The sequence below is a fragment of the Carcharodon carcharias genome, chromosome 7 (genome assembly GCF_017639515.1).
Source record: "Carcharodon carcharias isolate sCarCar2 chromosome 7, sCarCar2.pri, whole genome shotgun sequence".
Taxonomy (NCBI): Eukaryota; Metazoa; Chordata; class Chondrichthyes; order Lamniformes; family Lamnidae; genus Carcharodon; species Carcharodon carcharias.
The window spans coordinates 24,440,075-24,460,240 of record NC_054473.1 but is presented as its reverse complement, the minus strand read 5'-3'; the positions used below and the strand labels follow the sequence as shown (position 1 = coordinate 24,460,240).

General features: G+C 42.5%; 1 protein-coding gene across 1 annotated transcript in view; it reads right to left on the bottom strand.

Moving 5' to 3' along the window:
• Positions 1-20,166, bottom strand: part of LOC121279985 (inter-alpha-trypsin inhibitor heavy chain H3-like) — a 101,757-nt gene that overhangs the window by 56,351 nt on the left and 25,240 nt on the right. The window contains exons 9-13 of the mRNA XM_041191607.1: positions 18,781-18,962; positions 14,564-14,749; positions 9,516-9,655; positions 9,014-9,176; positions 7,025-7,036 (exon numbers count right to left, since the gene is read on the bottom strand). Coding sequence (XP_041047541.1) covers positions 7,025-7,036; positions 9,014-9,176; positions 9,516-9,655; positions 14,564-14,749; positions 18,781-18,962 — 683 coding nt within the window. The remainder of the gene's footprint in view (positions 1-7,024; positions 7,037-9,013; positions 9,177-9,515; positions 9,656-14,563; positions 14,750-18,780; positions 18,963-20,166) is intronic.

Here is a 20,166-nt window from a genome sequence, read left to right as displayed (position 1 = left end):
GAAACCACAAAATAATCTGGAAGGGTCAATGACCAGAAACATTGATTTACAAGTGCTTGCCAGTGTTAACACACAAGATACAGCAGTTGCAATCCAGGCAAGTGGACAGTGCGCAAAAGACCATTTGAAAGTTGCATTGGAGTGGAATGACACAGTTCATGAATTATGTAAAAGAGCTGAAGGATTGAAATGAACCATAAAGCTCCAGAGGGAGGAATTAATTGACATTGCTCAAAGAGAATTGAAAAAGACCCATTTAAAATGGGATTGGGAGAAACAACAAGATCATAAAATGTTCAAAGATCAAACCAAGCAGCAGTATGAAACCCTTTTGTGTGAATGTAAAAATCGTCTCAATAACATCCTTGAAACAGCTAAAAGAGACTTTGACCAGAGGAGAAATGAGTCATTAACACACGAAAATGCCATTCAGATCGTCTTATCTTGAAATGAGAATTTACCACATGCGGACTTAAATGAAACATTCTTGTTGAGTTAAAGACTGGGAATAAGAGGAAACAGAAACACACAGATTGAGTTATGATAATGCTATGATGCACAAATTCTGCTAATCTTGCTTGTTATATTTGTTGACATTTGTTTTGGTTAAATCTTTATGATTGTATGATATGACGTGCAGTTGGGAAATGAGATGATAAGTTTATGTGTATAGAATGTAATAAGTTATTTGTTAGAAGTTCATGATAAGTTCTTGTAAAGGAGATGTACAGCCATTGTAAAGAATCCTTCACTGTTGTGAAGCTTTCTTTCTCTTGAGGGAAAAGGTGTGATGAATCCAAAATGCAAAATACTTTTAAAAATAGAAATCAGGCCCTGACAGTCTCTGCGCATGCTCCAGCCCCAAAAAGGATGCACAAGCACAGTTTGATCTTTTTACAATCTTGGGGTTTCAGCTCATGTGCCAGCTGGTGAATGGCCATACATGCTCAGTTGGTCCAGTTTCTCGTTGTTGAGTTGATAGAAGGCCCTATGCTCATGTGCACTTTATTTTAGCTGGAAAATGTTCCTGCATGCTTGCACAGAAGGGAAGATAAGGAAGAAAGTGAAACAGGGGGAAGAGAGGGTTCAGGTGACCTAGAAGAAAATGCCATTCCACAGAAAGTGCCAGAAGAGGCTGCAGGGGACAGGTTCGAAAGAAAAGAAGAAAATCCCAAAAATCCACGGAGTGGGCCAGAAAGAGGTCCCAAAAAGTCAAATTAAGAGACAAGGACAGAAATCCGAAACAGATCCTGCTAAGGCATTGGATTAAAGAGACAGAACTGCGGGAGCAGACTTGGAATGAGATGGGCTTTAGAGAAGCCAGAGGTCTGACGAGGTAGCTAAAGGTTAGTAACTCTTTGCTGTGGGCCTTTGGGGCTTGCACAGCCGAATATCTGAGACTATGCGTGGAAGGTGCAACTTGAATGCACTTAGAGATCCAGGGGAAGGGAACTTTGGAAAGAAAGGTTGAAATCCTGGAAGTGGATACTTGTTGAAGTAGAGTAGTACGAGAGAAAGCATCATTTGGGAGAGAATTCCAAAGCAAGTTCTTTGAGTGTGGAGATTGGAAACGCTCGTGAAAAAGACAGAGGCCGGAATCATCTGGTCCCATTAGCAGCAGGCACCATGGCGGACATGAGTGGACAATATGGCGAGAAGACCAAAAATCAGTTTCACGCTGTCGTGAAGCCAGTTTTCAAATGTCCACTCTACCCATCAATAGCAGGCTGCATATCCCCCCGCTGCACATTGGGAACCTAATTTCAATACCTTAGCATCTCATTACAAGCCCTACTCATCGGAATCATCTCCCGACGGCAAATTTACCGTGCATATTGGCATGACTTCAGAATGGTGTGCTTCATGACTGCCTTTAAAAGGTTTGCACTTGGCTACCTGAACTTCGAAGGAAACTCTGAGGTGAGTGCATACAACCTCATGCAGCATTCACGAGCATCGCCAGTAGGACACCAAAGAAGAGGCGCATTCAGCGGTGGGGGAGTCAGGGGAGCCACAGGCAAGTCGCTTCTTCCCAGGTGGCTTTCAGTGAGGTGCCGGGACAAGGGCTCCAGTGCGGGTGAAGCCAGGGGGTGGGGGCAAAGCAGCACAGACTAAAGGGAGTACACAAGTACTTGCCGGGGTAGGGGGAATGGGGAGGGGGAGGTGAGGAAAGTCGCCACACACTTGGAAAAGTTTGTCAAAAGTGAGCATTCTTCTGCAGCTACATTGACATGCTTGGAGTCGGGCCTCTGAAGCTTTCCGGTCCACTCAAGCAATGCAAAAGGATGAAAGCACCACCAAATGCTCCAGAACCTTTCACCCCTTGCTGTGCAGACTGCTAGTAAATGTGCATTTTTGTTGGGGGACAGCAAAACAACTGATCCACTGGGCAAGTTGTAGAATCCCCTTGCGAAAGGTGGCTATGACACAGCAACCGGTGGAGGCATTTAGAGCCCCTTGCGGTGTCTTTATTAAGGTATCAACCAGCATCCCTCATCGTCCAAGCTAATGGCGCAGCCTTGCAGTGCAGGTTAGGAGAATGCTTGGCACCTGAGCTGAGAACACAGCATGCAGTCCAGTGGCCGAAGCTGCCACCAATCAGTTAAGTGGAGTGGGGCGGAGGTAGGTGGGGTTTCAGACAGCCATGAAGTGCACTACCTACTGGCCATCTAAGAGGTGGCCAGCACTCTCCTGCATGCAAGAAGGGGCCTTCAGACTTAACCAAGAGAGGTTCTTAGGATACATAGGCTAACCTGTGCATCTCTCTCTTTGATCTTGCAGGAGGAGAACATCAGGGTCATGAAGCCTGGTGATTTTTCGGTATGCCTCATGGCTTACAGGGAGCAGAGAAGAGTACAGCACAGGTGCCTGGCTTGGCAAAGGGAGGAGCACCTCCCTCAAGATGGAGGGGTGGCAGGGTCTGCTGTGCGCACAGCTGAAGATCCACAAAGATCTGAATCTCCTAGGTGCTTCACTGGACCCAGAGTCTTTAGAGGGCGCTTGTTATTCCTGCAGATGACTGAGAACCAGTGTTGCCGAAGACTGCACGTCTAGAGAGTTGGTCGGTTACATGTGCCATCTGTTGCAGGATTTGGTACCACAGGGACATGGAGTGCATCCACTGCCAGTGGCCATGAAAGTAACTGCGGTGCTCAAGTTTTATGTCACTGGCTCCTTCCAGGGTTTCACAGGTGGAGATCTTGCAAGTCTTCATGCACAAGTGTATCCAGGAGCTCACGGATGTCTTCTTCACAAAGGCACACAACTTTATGCATTTCGACCAGGATCAGGAAAGCCAGTAAGTAAGAGTGCTGGGATTTGCACAGATCTCTGGGTTTCCACAGATGCAGGGTAGCATTGACTGCACTCATATGGTGCTTAGATCTCCATGGCAGCAAGCAGTCAACTACATCAAACACAAGGGCTACCACTTGCTGAATGTTCAGCTAGTTTGCGACCACCACAAACATATCCTACAGATCTGCGCACGATCCCCAGGCAGTGTCAATGAGTCCTACATACTTAACAAGTCTCAAATCCCTGACATCTTCCAGGGTCCACAGAGGCTGCAGGGTTGATTCCTCATGGACAAGGGCTACCCACAGAGGGCATGGCTGATGATGCCTGTGCAGCGGCCTCAGACTGCAGCAGAGGCTCATGCCATGTCCAGAGTTTGGTGGAACAAACGATAGGCATTTTGAAAATGAGGTTCCAGTGTCTCGACAGGTCCGGCGGAGCACTTCAATACAGTCCACCAAGGGTGTCACGCATCATCGTAGCTTGCTGTGTGCTACACAACCTGGTGCTGCAACAGGGTGTTGACCTGGCTGAGGAAGAGATGAAAGAGCTGCACATCTCTGATGAGGAGGATGTTGAAGGGGATGACGGTGATGAGGTCCTTGAAGGCGAGGATTCCGGCGATGAGGCCATCGCACTGGACAGACGAGGCAGGCGCACTTAGGAGGCCCTCATAGCCGCAAAATTCATGGAGGATGATGACGAGATGCGCAGTATGGATAATTCTGACACCCTTACCTTGCGTCAGTGAATGCTTGACTCCTTTGTGGCTGATGGCAGCACACATACCCTTAGTGCTCAGGCTTATGTCATGGAGACACAGTGCAGGCCCTAATATTCGTTAGATTCCTGGAGGATAATGATGACATGCAGTGAGGGCGCTCCATAGATCTTCACATAGCCTCTGTGAATGTTTGCCTCCTGTCTGGCTGAGGACAGCTCACTTGCACTCTGTGATCAGGGTCATATCTTGGAGATGCAGCCATGAAATTTTAAATGCATCTGATCCTTTGTCAGCCTTCAGCACCTGTCCCCTTCAGGGCAACATTGTCACCAGTCACAGATACTGAAGGGATGGAGGGCAGCCCCACCTCAAAGCTGCAGAGAGCACACAGAGAGAATGACAGAACTCTGCAAAGCCTGCCCATGACAGCCTGGCAGCAATGACATGCACCATCGAGGTGCAGGCATCACTAATGTATCCAGTGAGTGTGAAGTCGGACCATCGCTTTGGTCTGGAGGTTCTGCACTGCACAGGGAAGAGGCCCTGGACTGAGACAGCTGCCTTTATCTTGTGCAGGAACCAAGGTTTCACATCGGAGTGACACAAACACTGCTCATCATAACAAGGAACCATAGGCAAGGAGACATTCTTGGGAGTTTATTTACAATAGCGAATATTATGTACCAATGATTAACACCCGTGCCCAGGCTGTGCAACTACATTTTCTTAACGGGCTTGGCCTAAATAGCCAAGTGGTTATGGTACTGGGTTTGTAACCCCAAGATCAAGAGTTCAAATCTCACAATGGTAAACTATGAAACAATGTAACTTCATCTGAATAGGAACAAATGGAAACGGGTTTGTACTCGAAAGGGTTACATTTTCTTAACCTTCTTAAAACTGCCACTACATCTTGGTGCTCCGCTGACATCCACAGCAGACATGGAGGCAGCCTGCTGACTGCTACACCCTTTCTGTGATGACCTTGGCAGGTGTCCTCTGGAGAGTCGAGACCTGGAGGGCCCCGGCCTCCTTTCAGGGCAATGGCACCCTCCTTGGCCTGTGGAGCTGGAGCTGTGGAGTTCACAGGAAGAGGGGATTTGGTTGTCTGGACATTCCCGGAGTCACCTGGGTGGATGGCCCCGGGGTGTCAGGTTGTTGGTCCTCCTCCCTATGGGTACCCAACAGCCCCTGGCTGACTGCTTGAGGAGAAGGGGAAGCTGGAGTGAGATTGAACTACTCCATACCCTTCTCGCGTTGACACTATTGGAGGCCAACTATTACATCAGCAATGGAATTCAGCCCACGCAACAGTGCAGGACCGATGTCTTGGACCAAGGCCTCCATTGCAGCTGCCATCCTGCCAGTGTTGACCTCGATGCATTGGCATGCCAGCATTATCACCCCAGACTGAAAGCGGACAGTCTCCTCCATTGTCCCTTGCAATCTGAGGTGTGTACCAGTCATCCCTTTTTGATGTTCCCGTGATTGCCTTTGCAGCTCTACCAACTGACTGAGGATTGAGTCCAGAGCTCATCAGATTCCTTGCCTCTAGCAGTCCTCTGAGTGCCAGTGATCAAAGATGTCCCTGCCTCCGGCTACTGTGGAAAAGATTCTGTGGTGTGCTCAACAGATTGTGATTCCGAGGCTACTCTACATCCAAGCCCCACTGAGGTGTGTGTCGCTTCACTGGTGGACGGTGTCGGTGAGCGCCATGATTGATCTTCAATGATGCTGGCCTCAGGGTCCTCATCCAAGGTGCTCTTGGTGCTGGGGTCATGGTCGCGATTGTGGAGGGCGATGTGTCAGATGTGCTGAGGAGAAAAAGTGGAAGTTATTAGTGTTTGGCAGCTGCAATGAACACAGAATAGTGGACTCAGAGTAGGGTTGAGAGAAGGATGATGTGGTGCAGTGTCCTCATGTGGGTGTTTGCCTCAGGAACAGTTGATGTTCTCTCCAGCCAGCTCCAACGCTTGACTCTTGAACTAAATGAGCACCTTGATGTTCGGCACTCCATCCCCGGTCTGGGACCTCTCCCGGCAATTGTGCGTGATCTTGTCCTGCATAAAGACAGATGGAGAGAGTGTGCGCAAGGCACATGTCAGGCCAAATGAGAAGGATGGCAGGTATGCGTGTGTGTGGAGTGGAATCATGGATGGCATGAGGAGGCAAATTCTCGTGGAGATGAGGCCAGATAGTGACGTCAGGAAGTGTGTGAGGGAGTGAGTGGTAATGTCCCTTGAGCTGGCAGTGAGTGAGATGCCAGTGAATGCTTGATGGGCTTGTGGGTGGGTGAGTGAGATTGATGAGATGGTTGGCTTATCCTGGTGGGGGCATGGACAAGATCATTCATCCATTTTCTGCACTGGATAGCCAACCTCTTGTGTGCAGCATTGGCACCGACCACCTCTGCCACCATTTCCAAAGCCGGAGTGGTGAGACTCCTGCATGGGCCTCCTGCAGCAAGAGCAGGGTTAGAGGACTTCATGTGGGCCTCCATGACATCCAGAAGGTGTCCCATGAGTGCAGCACTGAATCGCGGGGGCTGCAATCTTCCCAGCTTTTGGGACCATGTCTTCAGCAGAGCAGTCCTGGGCTGCAAGCATCGTGAAGTGTGAGCGGCTGCATTATAAATATGGCGCCTGGGGTGAGGAAGCGGCAAGGTAACAATGTAGTGGGCCGACTGGCAGTCAGCGATCTGGCAAGTTTCTCATGTCTGCATAACCAATGAGACAGAAAGCGGACAATATGGCACGAAAACCCACCATTGCGGCCATTGAGTAAAACAAATTTTTTCACGCCCACTACTGCACTTGGTGCAAATCTGGGACGATTCCGGCCAGAGGCTGGGATTTTCCAGTCCCGTTGTGGTGGGACCTGCCGCGAGAGATTCAGTGGCCCAGCCAAATGTCTGAACAGTGGCAGGCGGGGCTAGAAAATCCTGCCTCTGGCTCACAGTGTAACAAGCGTCTGAATAAGTGATGAGAAATCCATAGAATCAACTTTGGGTGGCATCTGTCATTTGATTTTTGGAGTGTCTGACCACTGGTTGCCCATTAGTTTACTTGTACTGCAAACTTACTATGAATATTAGATTTTAAGATAGGTATTGTAAATTGTGTTACCTTTATGAGTTTGTATCTATCTGTGAAGATATAGTTGGGGTGAGGGAGTAGTATAATTTGACTCATTTACTAGTGTTTGTATTGAAATCTTTCCAACTTTTATGGCTAGAGTAATAAAGTTTTTTTTCTTTTTTAATGAATATTTTGTTCTTTTAGTAAAAGTTCATCAACAGACTCCTGTAACTCTGTTCACCCTTCACATTTCTAAATGAAAAATTAAAGTTAGGACCTATCAAGCCAGGTTCCACTCTGGAATCAGGCTTGTCGAGTAGTAACATCAGCTGGGATCATAGCAGTATACATTCTTCCTCTGCCATTCAGGCTCTGGCATCTGTTCTTCTGTGTCTCCTGCTCATGGTGTAACTTGTCGCAATCCTTTATACATTGACAAGAGAGGTGGCAATGCCTTGAAATTACAGCTTCCTTCACATATTTGTATTTGACAAAATATCTATTACACTTGTAAAGCAGCTCTCAGAAACGTCTCAAAGATTAAGATTATTTTCAAAAAACTTACGTTGTCGAATCCTCATAAAATTGTATGGTAGTTTGACTTTTTCTGAAAAAGAAATTAAAAATATGCATTTATTCATATAATCATTTTTTTAAAAACTGTGCCTAACATGTATCTATGCCTTATCGTTCAACCCAAGTTTAGTAAAATTTCTGAAGTATCATGTATAGAAAAGTTTTTATCGCATTCTAACTTTAAGGCATGTGGAATAATCTCCTTTATTAACACAGGAACAGAACATAAGAGCAGGAGGGTTATGCTGGAGCTATATAAAATACTAGTTAGGCCACAACTTGAGTACTACATGCTGTTCTGGTCATCTCATTACAGAAAGGATGTAATTGCACTAGAGAGGGTACATAGAGATTTATGAGGATGTTGCAAGGACTGGAAAATTGCAGCTCTGAGAAAAGATTGGGTAGGCTGGGATTGTTTTCCTTGGAACAGAGAAGGCTGAGGGGATATTTGATTGAGGTGTACAAAGTTGTGAGGGGCGTGGATAAATTGGATGGGAAGGACCTATTTCCCTCAGCACAGATGTCAGTGACTAGAAGACATAGATTTAAAGTGATTGGTAGAAGTATTAGAGGGGAGATGAGGAAATATTTTTTCACCCAGGGGGTGATAAGGGTCTGGAACTCACTACCTGAAAGGGTAGTATGGGCAGAAACCTTCAACTCATTTACAATGTGGTTGGATATGCACCTGAAGTCCTGTAGCCTCCAGGGCTAAGTCACTGGGGTTCTTTGCTGCACTCCCAGTGCGCCCGGGAAATGGAGGAAGAAGGTGGGATCCCATTGGTAACCCAACCCAAGGTCATTTTCTGCAATTTTCTCATCTTCCTCCCACCCCCAGAGCTGTCTTCACATCCTGGGAAAATTCCAGCCACTGTCAGAGGTGGTAACATATTTTTTCTATTCTTTTTCCATGAGCAAGAGCACAAGATATTGACATTATTGTTTAATAATACAGTTGTGTGTTTCATAGTATAATGTTTCATTATAAAACAATGCATCTACTTCTCAGAAACAATATAATGGAAGATCAACTATCTTATTTCAATATAAGTTAAATCTTTTAGCTGCCTTTGATGGTCATATGAAATAAGTTGATCTGTTCAGCATATTATTTACTTGTAAAATTTAAAATTTTGAATTGTTTGAAGATGAGCTTTGTTTTAGAACAACATGGGACTACAGAGATCCTTAATTGATGTTTAACTGAGAAATAGAATCTGCTTATGAACTAAAATGTAAGCTTTTAAATTAAACCTAAGCACAGTATGCTGACTAATATACAGTGTGAATGTCAATTGCAAAATCAAAGCTTAATGAAGAGCAGTGTTATTCAAACATTACCATCTTCTGACGGTTTGTCAGCCACAAAGCTGTCGTTCTTATTTTCCTCTGGTTTTGTGACGACCATTGATGTTAATGATGTTACAAAGCTGTATTTCAGTGAAAGTTCCAGGATTCTGTCTGTTAGGTTTTTCTCTTTATTTGTCTCTGCAGAAACCCTGGATATAACAATTTATAGCAATATATTTGTCATCCAGTGCAGTAAACACTTGAGCTGCCATTTAAACAAATATTCCTGCAATCATTTTTAATGGCTTATGCAAAGTTTTTCCACACCTAACCTAAATAGATCATTAAACTACAATGATTATACACTGTTTTGCAACAGTGACAGCTACATTTAGTAAAGATAATGGGTAACAAGGGATAATAACCAAAACATTAACTGATCTTTCAGGTGCTGGTGGATCAGGCCTGATAGTCTACCAATCATTGCTTGTACATAAATTACATTCTCATATTTCAACCTTGCAGACAGAAAACTTTTTCTACTTTACCGCTTCTCTAAGAGCTGTTGTATGGTCAAATAAGCCCACAGTCGCTCAGTAAAATCACCAAAAATGTACTGCTGCTGTTGAGTAACATTTTCAACTTCTGAAACCTTCACTTCAGCTTTTAGAGTTAGGTTTTCATTGGCCTGTGGGAGAATTAAAGGGTTAGGTTGAACCTTGAAGATTGGGAAAGTACATTACATTTTGTTCTTTGTTCCATGACATAAGCTCACAATTTGCAGTTAATTATGTTTTTAAAGATGATGCTAATTTATAACATTTTCACTTTTACATGCTAGGCACAAAATATGTGAGCTAATTTTATCAATCAGAACAACAAAAACTTTCAGGATTTATGCAATATATAATGCGAACAGAGAATATCGTTTTGTGTTGATTTGAAATTTATAATTGTGCTGGTCAACACTTATCCCTCAACCAACATTACTGGAACAGATTAACTGGTCAGAGATCTCATTGCTGGTTTTGGGACCTTGTTGTGAGCAAATTGGCTGCTCTGGTTGCTGACATAACAATATTAACCACGCTTCAAAAGTACATGAAGCAATGTGAGATGTCCAAAGGATCCAATGTTCAAGTGCTTTCTTTATGATTCTGTTTAAATCAGAAACCTCAACTGAACAATGCCGGGTCCAACTTCTTCGCTGGGAGAGAAACTAGTTCTGATGGGAAGTATTTAAACTAATGTGGTAGGGGAAAAGAGACATGCATGTTAGGGAAGCAGAAAGAAAAACAAAAGGGCAAAATGTAGGATGATAAAAAAAATCCGATCTTTATGGGGACAGACTACACTGACTAAGAACGTCAAACAGACAGGTGGGGTACATTACACATGTTAATAGGTAAGGTATTATTAATAAAATTGGTAATCTGGAAGCACAAGGGAACAGAATGAGATGTGACTTAATAGCTCAGGCCAGCAAACGATTGAAAATTGGACATTAATACAAAAGCAAAATCCTGCAGATGCTGGAAATCTGAAATAAAAACTGAAAATGTTGGAAATACTCAGCAAGTCAGGCAGCATCCGTGGAGAGAAAAACAGAGTTAATGCTTCAAGAAAGGTCAAAACTGTTTTCCTCTCCACAGATGCTGCCTGACCTGCTGAGTATTTCCAGCATTTTCTGTTTTGATTATGGAAACTGACCACTCCTAATTACAAAATATTCCAGTGGAGAGCAAGGGATTCTATTGCAGGACTAGAACATAGAGATGACTAAAGGGATAATGCAAAACCTATATCTATTTGATGAAACTTACCTGGTCTTACATACATGTGACTCCACACCCACAGCAATGCCCCATGAACAATGCAAAAAACGGTGCCCATTTATAAAAAAGGAGGCTCTGAACCACAATCTTCTAAACATACTGGGATATAAGAATGCCAATGTAGCATCTCTGTTTGAAAGAGATAAACCAGGTAACTATTGGTTTGTCAGCCTAACATTAACAGTATGTTTCTATAGGCCATCATATGGAATAAAATTACATAGAGGAGGAAGTTTAGGTTAGCCAAATTGAGGAAGTCTTTCAGAAAGTAATAGTTATTAATAAATGAATGATAAGTATTCAAGGCATTTGATGAAATGTAAGTTTTTTGACAAAAGTGAGCATGTTATTAAAGGGAGTGTGACAGCATGAGGACAGGAAATAGAAAGTCATGATTATTAGATGTTTTGTAGACTGGAGGCATTTAAGAAGTTGGGACTATTTTTCTTCTAATTTAATATAAAGATCTATACTTGGATTTTGATGACATAATATTAAAATTGGCCACCCAAACAAAAATAAGGAGCATGGAAAAAGTTGACAAGAACTATGTGAGGGTAATTGAAGCAAAAATCAGGAGGGATGTAGAAAAAGCAGCTGATGCAATATTTTCTGCTTTACACCATCACTGGGAGTTTAAACTACCCCAAGGTTTCTTCAGGAGGACACAAACTGCTCAGTTAATTGGGCTATTAATGACGGGTGAAATCTAACATGGGGCTGAATTTTTCACTGAGCAGATGGGTGCGTGCTCAACTCGCTTGAGTGTAAAATGGAATGCAATGACATTGGGCGAGCATCCCAACGCCATCGCACACACACGCAATATTTCTGTCAGCGGGTGTGCTGGGAGTTGGCAGCATGCCAGCCGACAACTAACAGGCCTATAAAGGCCATTAACATATTAGATGAATTCAATTTTTCGCTGCCTGTCCAACCTTATGGTTGGCGAGTAGGCAAATCAGCCAGGCAGCCTTTGGATTTTTTATGAAACCTCATCCATGGGTGGGATGAGGTTTCCAACAGGAATTAAAATTTTTTTTAAATGCTGAATTGTCATTTATAACATGTCCCTGCTCATGTGACAGAGTCTCATGAGGGCACATGTTTTTAACATTGGTAAGATTTTTATTTTTTATTTTAAAAATCTCCAGCTCCCTGAGGCAGCTCTATGCCTCAGGGAGCTTTCCTAGCACACACCCACACTCATGCGCAAACTTCTGTGCTCTCCCTCCTCCTGCCCCTGCCCTGTCAGTGCTCAGTGTAGCACCGCACGTTTCACACTGGCTGGCTGTTAATTGGCCAGCCAGCATGATATCGATATAGGGGCCTGATCGCGGGCGGCAGTCGGCTTCACAACCGCTCCCGGGCCTGCCCAACAAGCTAAAAATCCTGCCCATGGAGAAATACAAGATGATTACATTTTGGAATTTTTAAGTCAAGGATATCCTTGGTAAATGATAACATTTTAAAAGAAGTTGAAGATCTAAGAGACAGGAAATTCTTTAGAAGTAGGACAGCAAATTGATAAGGTTGCAACAAAATGTGGCACACTAACATTTATAAATAGGAGTATAGTGTATACAATCAAAGAGAGGGGTGTAGTGGTAATGTCACTGCACAAGTAATCCAGAGCCCTACACTAATCCTCTGGAAGCACAGGTTCAAATCCCACCACGACAGCTGTTGGAATTTAAATTCAATTAATAAATTCTGGAATTGAAAGCTAGTCTCAGTAATAGTGGCTATCATCAATTGTCATAAAAACCCATATGGTTCGCTAAAATCCTTTAGAGAAGGAAACTTGCCTTCCTTTGCCAGTCTGGCCTACATGTGACTCCTGACACAAGCAATGTGGTTGGCTCTGAAATGACCTTGCAATTCAGGAGCAATTAGGGATGGGCAACAAATAGTGGCCTTGCCAGTGATGCCCATGTCACATGAAAGAGCAGATTTTAAAAAATGCTAAAACTATCTAAATTTTTGATATGCTGCATTTAAAATATTGGGCTGGATTTTCACCTTAGATGTGGGGAGTGGGATTGAGGAAATTTCCAAGCTTGGCAAACCCGCCTCAGCAGAAAATGCCCCGAAATGTGCAATTTGCATTCCTGGAGTAAGTTCGGGGAGGGTACATGCTGGAGTTGGGCCTGCATAAACATAATTAACTGCAAATTGCAAACTTAAGGACTGTCTCGGTTCTCTGGGACTTTGACCCAGCTGTGTTGTTAAATATTAGGCCCTCTAGCTCTCACCCCGCACATACCCTCGCACCTCGCCCACTCCCTGTGCCTTATCCATGCCAATTCATGCCAATCCATCCCTCCCACCCATTCCCAAGGATGCTCATACCCTCCATGCCAAGCTATGGCCCTCCATACACCTCCAATGGCCCTTCATATCCTCCATGCCAACTCATAGCACTTCCATGCCCATTCACCCTGTATAGAACCAGTGAACCCTGTAGTAACAGTGGCATGTGTGGAAAAGGTTAAAAGACAGCCAATCATAATTTTTTCAAACAAATGTTGTTACTACAGCACTATAAAAGAATCAATCAACCAGACCTTTAAAGTATAAATAGCAGAAACTATAAGCACTTGACATCTCTTTATCTTATATAAATAAACATTGAACCATTGACAAAATAGATCTAAGAGAAAAAATGCTATTAATCAAGCATTGTGTGCATCTGTTTCTACAAAGTAATGGAAGTCTGGGCTCTCAGTCAAGCCTCACTATGCATGCAATTTTAAAGCAGGTGCCGAAATAGAAGATCAGGGGTGTATATACGCAAAACTTTGAAGGTGGCAGCCCAAGTAAGAAAGCTGTTGAAGAAGGCATCCTTGGCTCTATAAGTAGAAGTATAGTGTGCAAAAGCAACAAAGATATGCCAAACCTTTATAAAACATTGGTTAGGCCCCATGTGGAGTATTGCAGTCAATTCTGGGCACCATTGTACAGGATGGATGTCAAGGCCTTAGGGGGGATGTAGAGGAGCTTTATGAGAATGATACCAAGGAAGAATGACTTCAGTTATGTGGAGAGATTAGAGTTGTTCTCAGAGCATAGCAGGTCAAGAGATTATTTGATAGAGGTGCTCAAAATGTGAAAGGATTTTGATAGTAATGGCTTTACTTAATAATAAGAAAAAATTATTGATAGTGGCAGAAGAGTCGGTAACAAGAAGCCATAAATTTAAGGTAACTGGAAAGTGAACTAGAGGCAACATATAGGAAACATTTTTTTATGCAGCGAGTTATTATGATCTCAAATATACTGCCAGAAAAACTAGTGAAAGCACATTTGATGATAACTTCCAAAAAGGCAAGTGGATAAATACCTGAAAAGGAAAACATTTTCTGGACTTACAAGGAAAGAACATGGAAGTGGGACTAATTCTTTAGCTTATTCAATGAATTTTCACAGCCATGATGGCTTTCTCTGCTGTATTTCTATGATTCTCGAAGATTTTTGTTAAAGTGGTTGTTAGGAAAAATTTACAGGTCCCAGAAAAAGTGATGCAAGCAGAATTCATCATAATATCCTTTAAAAGGATATTAAAGGATAATCCTTTAATTGTAAGAGAACATTTTGGAAAAGTTTGAGAAACGAGAAGGGAATCCGGATTAAGTAGTTAATTCTTTCAAAGAGTAGGCATAGGCATAATGGGCGAACTCTTATTGCACAGTAATACTGTATTCTATAATTTATCAAAAATGTAAATAAATGAATTGTAATAACTGATGGAGAATACTTACAGTTTGAGCAAAAACTTCTGCTGTGAGTGAATCCAGGTTATTGTCTAAAATTTTGCCAGCCACTACAATTTCAGACCCATCATAATACTGTCTAAAATTGGCCTGAGTTAATTCTGAAATGGTATTCTCTGGATATTGCAATTCAATATCTAAAAGCAAGGGATTCGCCACCTCATCATAAAAACCCTATGAAAAAGAAAAAAAGTAAAGAATTTGACATACTTTCTAAATAATCACAACACTAATAAATCTTTGGCCTGGGAACTCCTATTGAAGCATTTGCAGGACCATTTACTCCTGATATTGAGTATTTGTAAGATTTTTCTACTCAATTTCTCACTATACAGTTGGCTTGCTAAGGCTGACAATCATTTAAAGCACCACAGCAGCCAAATATCAGTGTTCTTGCCTGCCACACAAAAGCAGGGGCCATGAGCTGCAGAGTTCTTTGACAACGCAGGCTTCTCAATTTATTGATGCAGCGCTGAGATTCATGCTGCAGAGAGTGCTGAAAAGGAGGCTGGGGAGGCTGTCAGTTGTAACATTGAAGGACTTCGTCCACAGAAAAGACTGGTACAAGCTTGGCGAGTAATAGCTGAGAGAATAAATACCCAGGGGTCCTGGCCCCAAATCTGAAAGAAGATAGCAGTCCTAGGGAGCTGGCAAGGTAAGGCTATCCAGAGTCTTCTTATGCCAAGTAACTGCCCAAGGATGCATATTGGAAAATGTTTCCTCACAATACTGTTCTCTGCTCCTGCTATCCCATTCAAAGAATTCTGACAACCTTACAGTTCTTTGAGTGCTTACCATATCTGGTCATTCTGCAACAAGGTGTAAATACAATCTGCAAAGTATAAGTGATATTGCTGTCATACTGAAATGCTATACATGTCTTTACACAAATCCTTCAAACATAGCCTAGCTGTATAGTGTATATGTGACGATGTACTTGATACATGAAACCACACATTGTTCATTTATTTTGATATGTGTTGTGAATGGCTACCAATGGCCAAATCTCCTTTTATTCCCTCTGTGTATTTGTGCCTGAGAAAACACAACAAGGAGGACAGGAGAAAAATGTTAACACAAGGAATGGAAATCCTGGATATCACTACAACATTTTAAAGTAACAAGGGGAAGTTTGTTTCAAAGCCCTGAATTTAGACATATTAGGGCAAATAACATATGCATTGATCATGAGGGGCACATTGTATGTGGACAGCTTATAATTTCCAACAATAATTTTAATGGACAGAAAATCACATGGAATTCACTTTTGCCAGAAACTGCAATATCAGCACTATTTTACATACAGGGAATCTTTGGTAATACTAAGTAATGTTGTGAAGATGATAAAGAAAGGACAATGAAATTTAGTCTAATCTTCTCTTAGGGTGGAATCTTACCAACCACAGGGAATTGCTTTTGGTGGCGGGCACTGGAGGAATTTTAGAAAATGCTGTGTTGGGTCAGCCAACTTGAATATGCCTGACCTCTGGCTGATAGGCAGCAGCAAGTAGCCAATTAATGCCAATTACCTGACCAACTGGGACTAGATTAGGAACGTTGATAGATCTTATCAGTGGTGGATGGGACTCATACTGCAGGCCAAAACCTGGCAGGTCCCTTGAAGAAACTTCCTGGTGCTAGACCAGAGGACAGTGATGCTTTTCCATTCCTGCCACCCAGGTAGTTTCTTCTACAGGGTCACACACTATTCAGTGATGGGGGCATCCCTCTTCACAACGTTAGCCTGGCAGCTGTGGCCATGAATCATTTTAAATAATTTGTCATTCCTCAGAGCCTCCATCTTGAGACGCCCTCACGTTCCCCTGTCTGCCACAATAGGATCGATCTGTCTGGGTGGGACCGCCAGCAGGGCAACATTGCAGGCCCTCCTATTGGCCCAGTTGAGTTCCTGTCCTGCCCATTTTCCTTAATTGGCCAACACTCCTGAAGACAGCCTCCTAATTAGTTGCCTCTGGTAAGCCAGCGCAGGGCAGCAGCCAACAGGATTGAGACTCACTTTTGGTCCAAACCTCTGAAAATTTTAAAGGTGGTAAGATTCCATCCATAGAACCTCGATTGGCGGCTGGGCGGGAAGGCTGTCCACAAGCCTTCCTGTCACAGATTTATGGGCAGAAGTGGGAAGCTGGTGGGTATCCCCATCTGGCACCGTCCCACCTGATCGAATGCTCCCTGTCCCTAAACACTCCTCAGGGGAGGGCATTAATTTCCACTTCTTGTAACCAGATGTAGAGTCAACTTTGGAGAGTTGTCTGTGCAGGAGATCACAGGTCTAGAAGCGAAAAAGATCAAGGGGCCGCAGAGGAGCGAGTAATGGTGGAGCAAACTGTGCCAGGTTTGTTAACAAAAGACAGCAGATGACAGTCGAGGAGACCAGAAGTGGAAAGCACCATATGAAGCCAGAATACAGGAACACTAACCAAATAAGTGAGTAAAAAGCCAGAAACTCTTTGTGTATGTAGTCACTGGTGAGTTACCGAAGAACTGACCAAAGGTTTTAAGCCCATGTTAGGTAGACAACAGATATCAGGAACTATTCTGAAATGGCATAAAAAACATGATTCACCATAACATATCCTTTGTTTTTCCACATCTCCTCACCACAGCACAATAACAGACTATATTCCATTAAACAGTGACTCTGCCAATTGAAAACATTGAGATTCAACAACAACCGCTTAGCACTCTATAGATGAATCGCCAACAAGCCCTGGATATTAGAGCATGCGACGCCATACTGACTCTTCAGTTAATGCCTTGTAGCTATTGTCATTTGCTCAGAAAAGTTGTATTGCCTGTTCTAGATTAAGTGCTATGTGGCAGCTTTACCTCAACACCAATTCCTCATGTTTTGGTAAAGAATCATGTCTACTATAAAGCTGATATCTTTAGCAGCAAACTGATCAACAAATTGCAGGACACAGTCCTCCCTTCATGCAATCTTTACCCCTTTTATCTGACAATGGATTTTAGAACTTCATATATGAGTCAAAGAAAGGCCACCATGCACATAGCTAGGAGAACTGACCGGACACGTCTTATAATAACCCACCTTATAGGATTTAGTGTCATTAAAAAAGGGGAAAAAAAGTTTAAAACATCCTCTTTAATATAGGCCCAAAGAACTAATTTCCCTTCCTAACAGCACTGTGCGTGCATGTACCTACACCACATGAACCACAGTGATTTGAGAAGGCAGCTCACCAGCACTTTCTCAAGGGCAATTAGGGGTGGGGAATAAATGCTGGCCTAGCCAGGGACAACCACATCATGCGAATGAATAAATAAAAAGAAAACAATGTCCAAGATAAACTTGGCTTAATTTCAGGAACTGACATGAATCAGCAGCTGGGACAGACACCCACTACATCTTCCAGTCAATATTTTTGAGATCCATCTTTCAGCTGTCAAAGACATAATACAGCATTTGGTGGCAACCACTTTCATGTGACACTAGTTAGTTAGTCTGCTATGCTATTGCAAACATACATTACAAAATTCAGCACCTAACTGCCACTTTATTTCATCTCTAAATAAACCAGGAGTTTCTCATTGTGTGGTGTTAATCACTCAGATGGAAATTCCTTAATGTACATTGGGTTTATATGCAACACCTCAAGTGGAACTGAAATTGGATTAAACAGCTAATACGTTTCTACTACTACAAGTCAGCAGCAGATTACAAGATACAAGTAGGCTTGGCCTAAATAGCCAAGTGGTTATGGTACTGGGTTTGTAACCCTAAGATCAAGAGTTCAAATCTCACAATGGTAAACTATGAAACAATGTAACTTCATCAAGAGTTCAAATCTCACAATGGCAAAACTATGAAGAGTTCAAATCTCACACTGGCAAACTATGAAACAATGTAACTTCATCTGAAATAGATGGAAACGGGTTTGTACTCGAAAGAGATACAAGTTACTAGCCATTATACCATTTAATATCACACAGTACATAAAATGATTCAAGATAAGGCTGAGTGAAATGCATGGAATACCCTCAGAGATACTCCCACTCCGCCACGATAACTTTACTGGAATTGCATTTGTAACCCAGTTAATTATTGTCAACAGGGTATTGGCTATACTTACGTTGAAGTTATGGGAGCAATGGGAGCATCCCTGGGGAAATTATGGGCCATATTAAGTGAGCCAATATCTGTAAACATCTAATAATCATTTTACCTGGAGCTGTAAGGGAGCATCGGAATCCTCATAAATTCTCCGTGCTATACCATTATTCTCTAGTGCCATTTTCTCCAGAAAACTGTACTTAACATCATAACCAAAGCCAAGGCAGTACACGTTGTACCTGCCATTGACAGCTTTTTTAACATTCTGCTGGATTTTTCTTGGGTTTGATTCTCCTGCAATAAAAATAAACAAATATAATTTATTTTGGAATCATTTAATTAATGAACACAAATCATTTTCACAGACTTGTTAAGGGTTCTATCAGGAAGGATGCAAGGCTTGACTTAAGGCTATGTTAGTGGTAGTTTAGCTCCTCTTTATAAAATGGCTAAATCACCAGTAAGCAACAATTATCACTGAAACGGGTATTGCAATGAACATATACTTTAGAAATAGTTTAGCTTCTATTAAACAACTGAATTCTTTTGTAATAATGCATGTACATATATTGGAGAAATAGTATCAAACCACTCTCATCAATCATTATTCTGTATGTTTTACATATCATGGTATAAAACAGCTTATGATTCAAACCGAACTTTGCCTTACCCAATGTTGATTCAATCTGCCTTTAGAGAAATGGAAGGAGCACATACATTTAAGGTGTTAGATGTGCTTCAATAGCAGCACTCTCTTCTGAGCCAGAAAGTGGTGGATTCAAGTCCCACTCCAGAGACTTGAGCACATAATTTACACTGACAATATAGTACTGAAGTAATAATGCACTGTCAGAGGTGCAATTTTCCGGATGAGAAATCAAACACCTTCAGGTGGATGTACAAGATCCCATGGCATTATTCTGAAGAAAAGCAGGGGAGCTCTCACGGATGTTCTGATCAATATCGATCTCTCAACCAACATCACAGAAAACAGATTATATGGCCATGATCCTATGATCTAATGATCATACTGCTATTTGCAGAACTGTCTCCTAGGAAATTGGCTGCCACATTTCCTCCATTATAACAATGACTAAACTTCAAAAATAATTAATTATCTGTAAAATGCTTTGGGAAGTTCTGAGATCATGAAAGGTGCTATTTGAATGCAAGTAGTTTCTTTTCAGATATGGAAATCCAGTCTTGATTATAAGGGTCAACAGTTACAGTCCTGGGTGCCACTACTGCACTAATAGATTAAGGGCTGGGGGAATTAACTCAGACAGCTTAAGGAAATGAATACAGGTGTAGTAATTATAGCTTTGATAAAAATAGAACTGTAGCTTTAAGAATAACCCAGTATTGTAAGATCACATGATCTGTGTAAACCAATTGGTTAGCAGCACAGGGAACCCATAGGAAAGAGTTCTTCTTTAGTTATAGAGTTTGATGCACACGTGTAGTTGCTGCTGTTGTCTTCTAAATAAAGTTATATGTG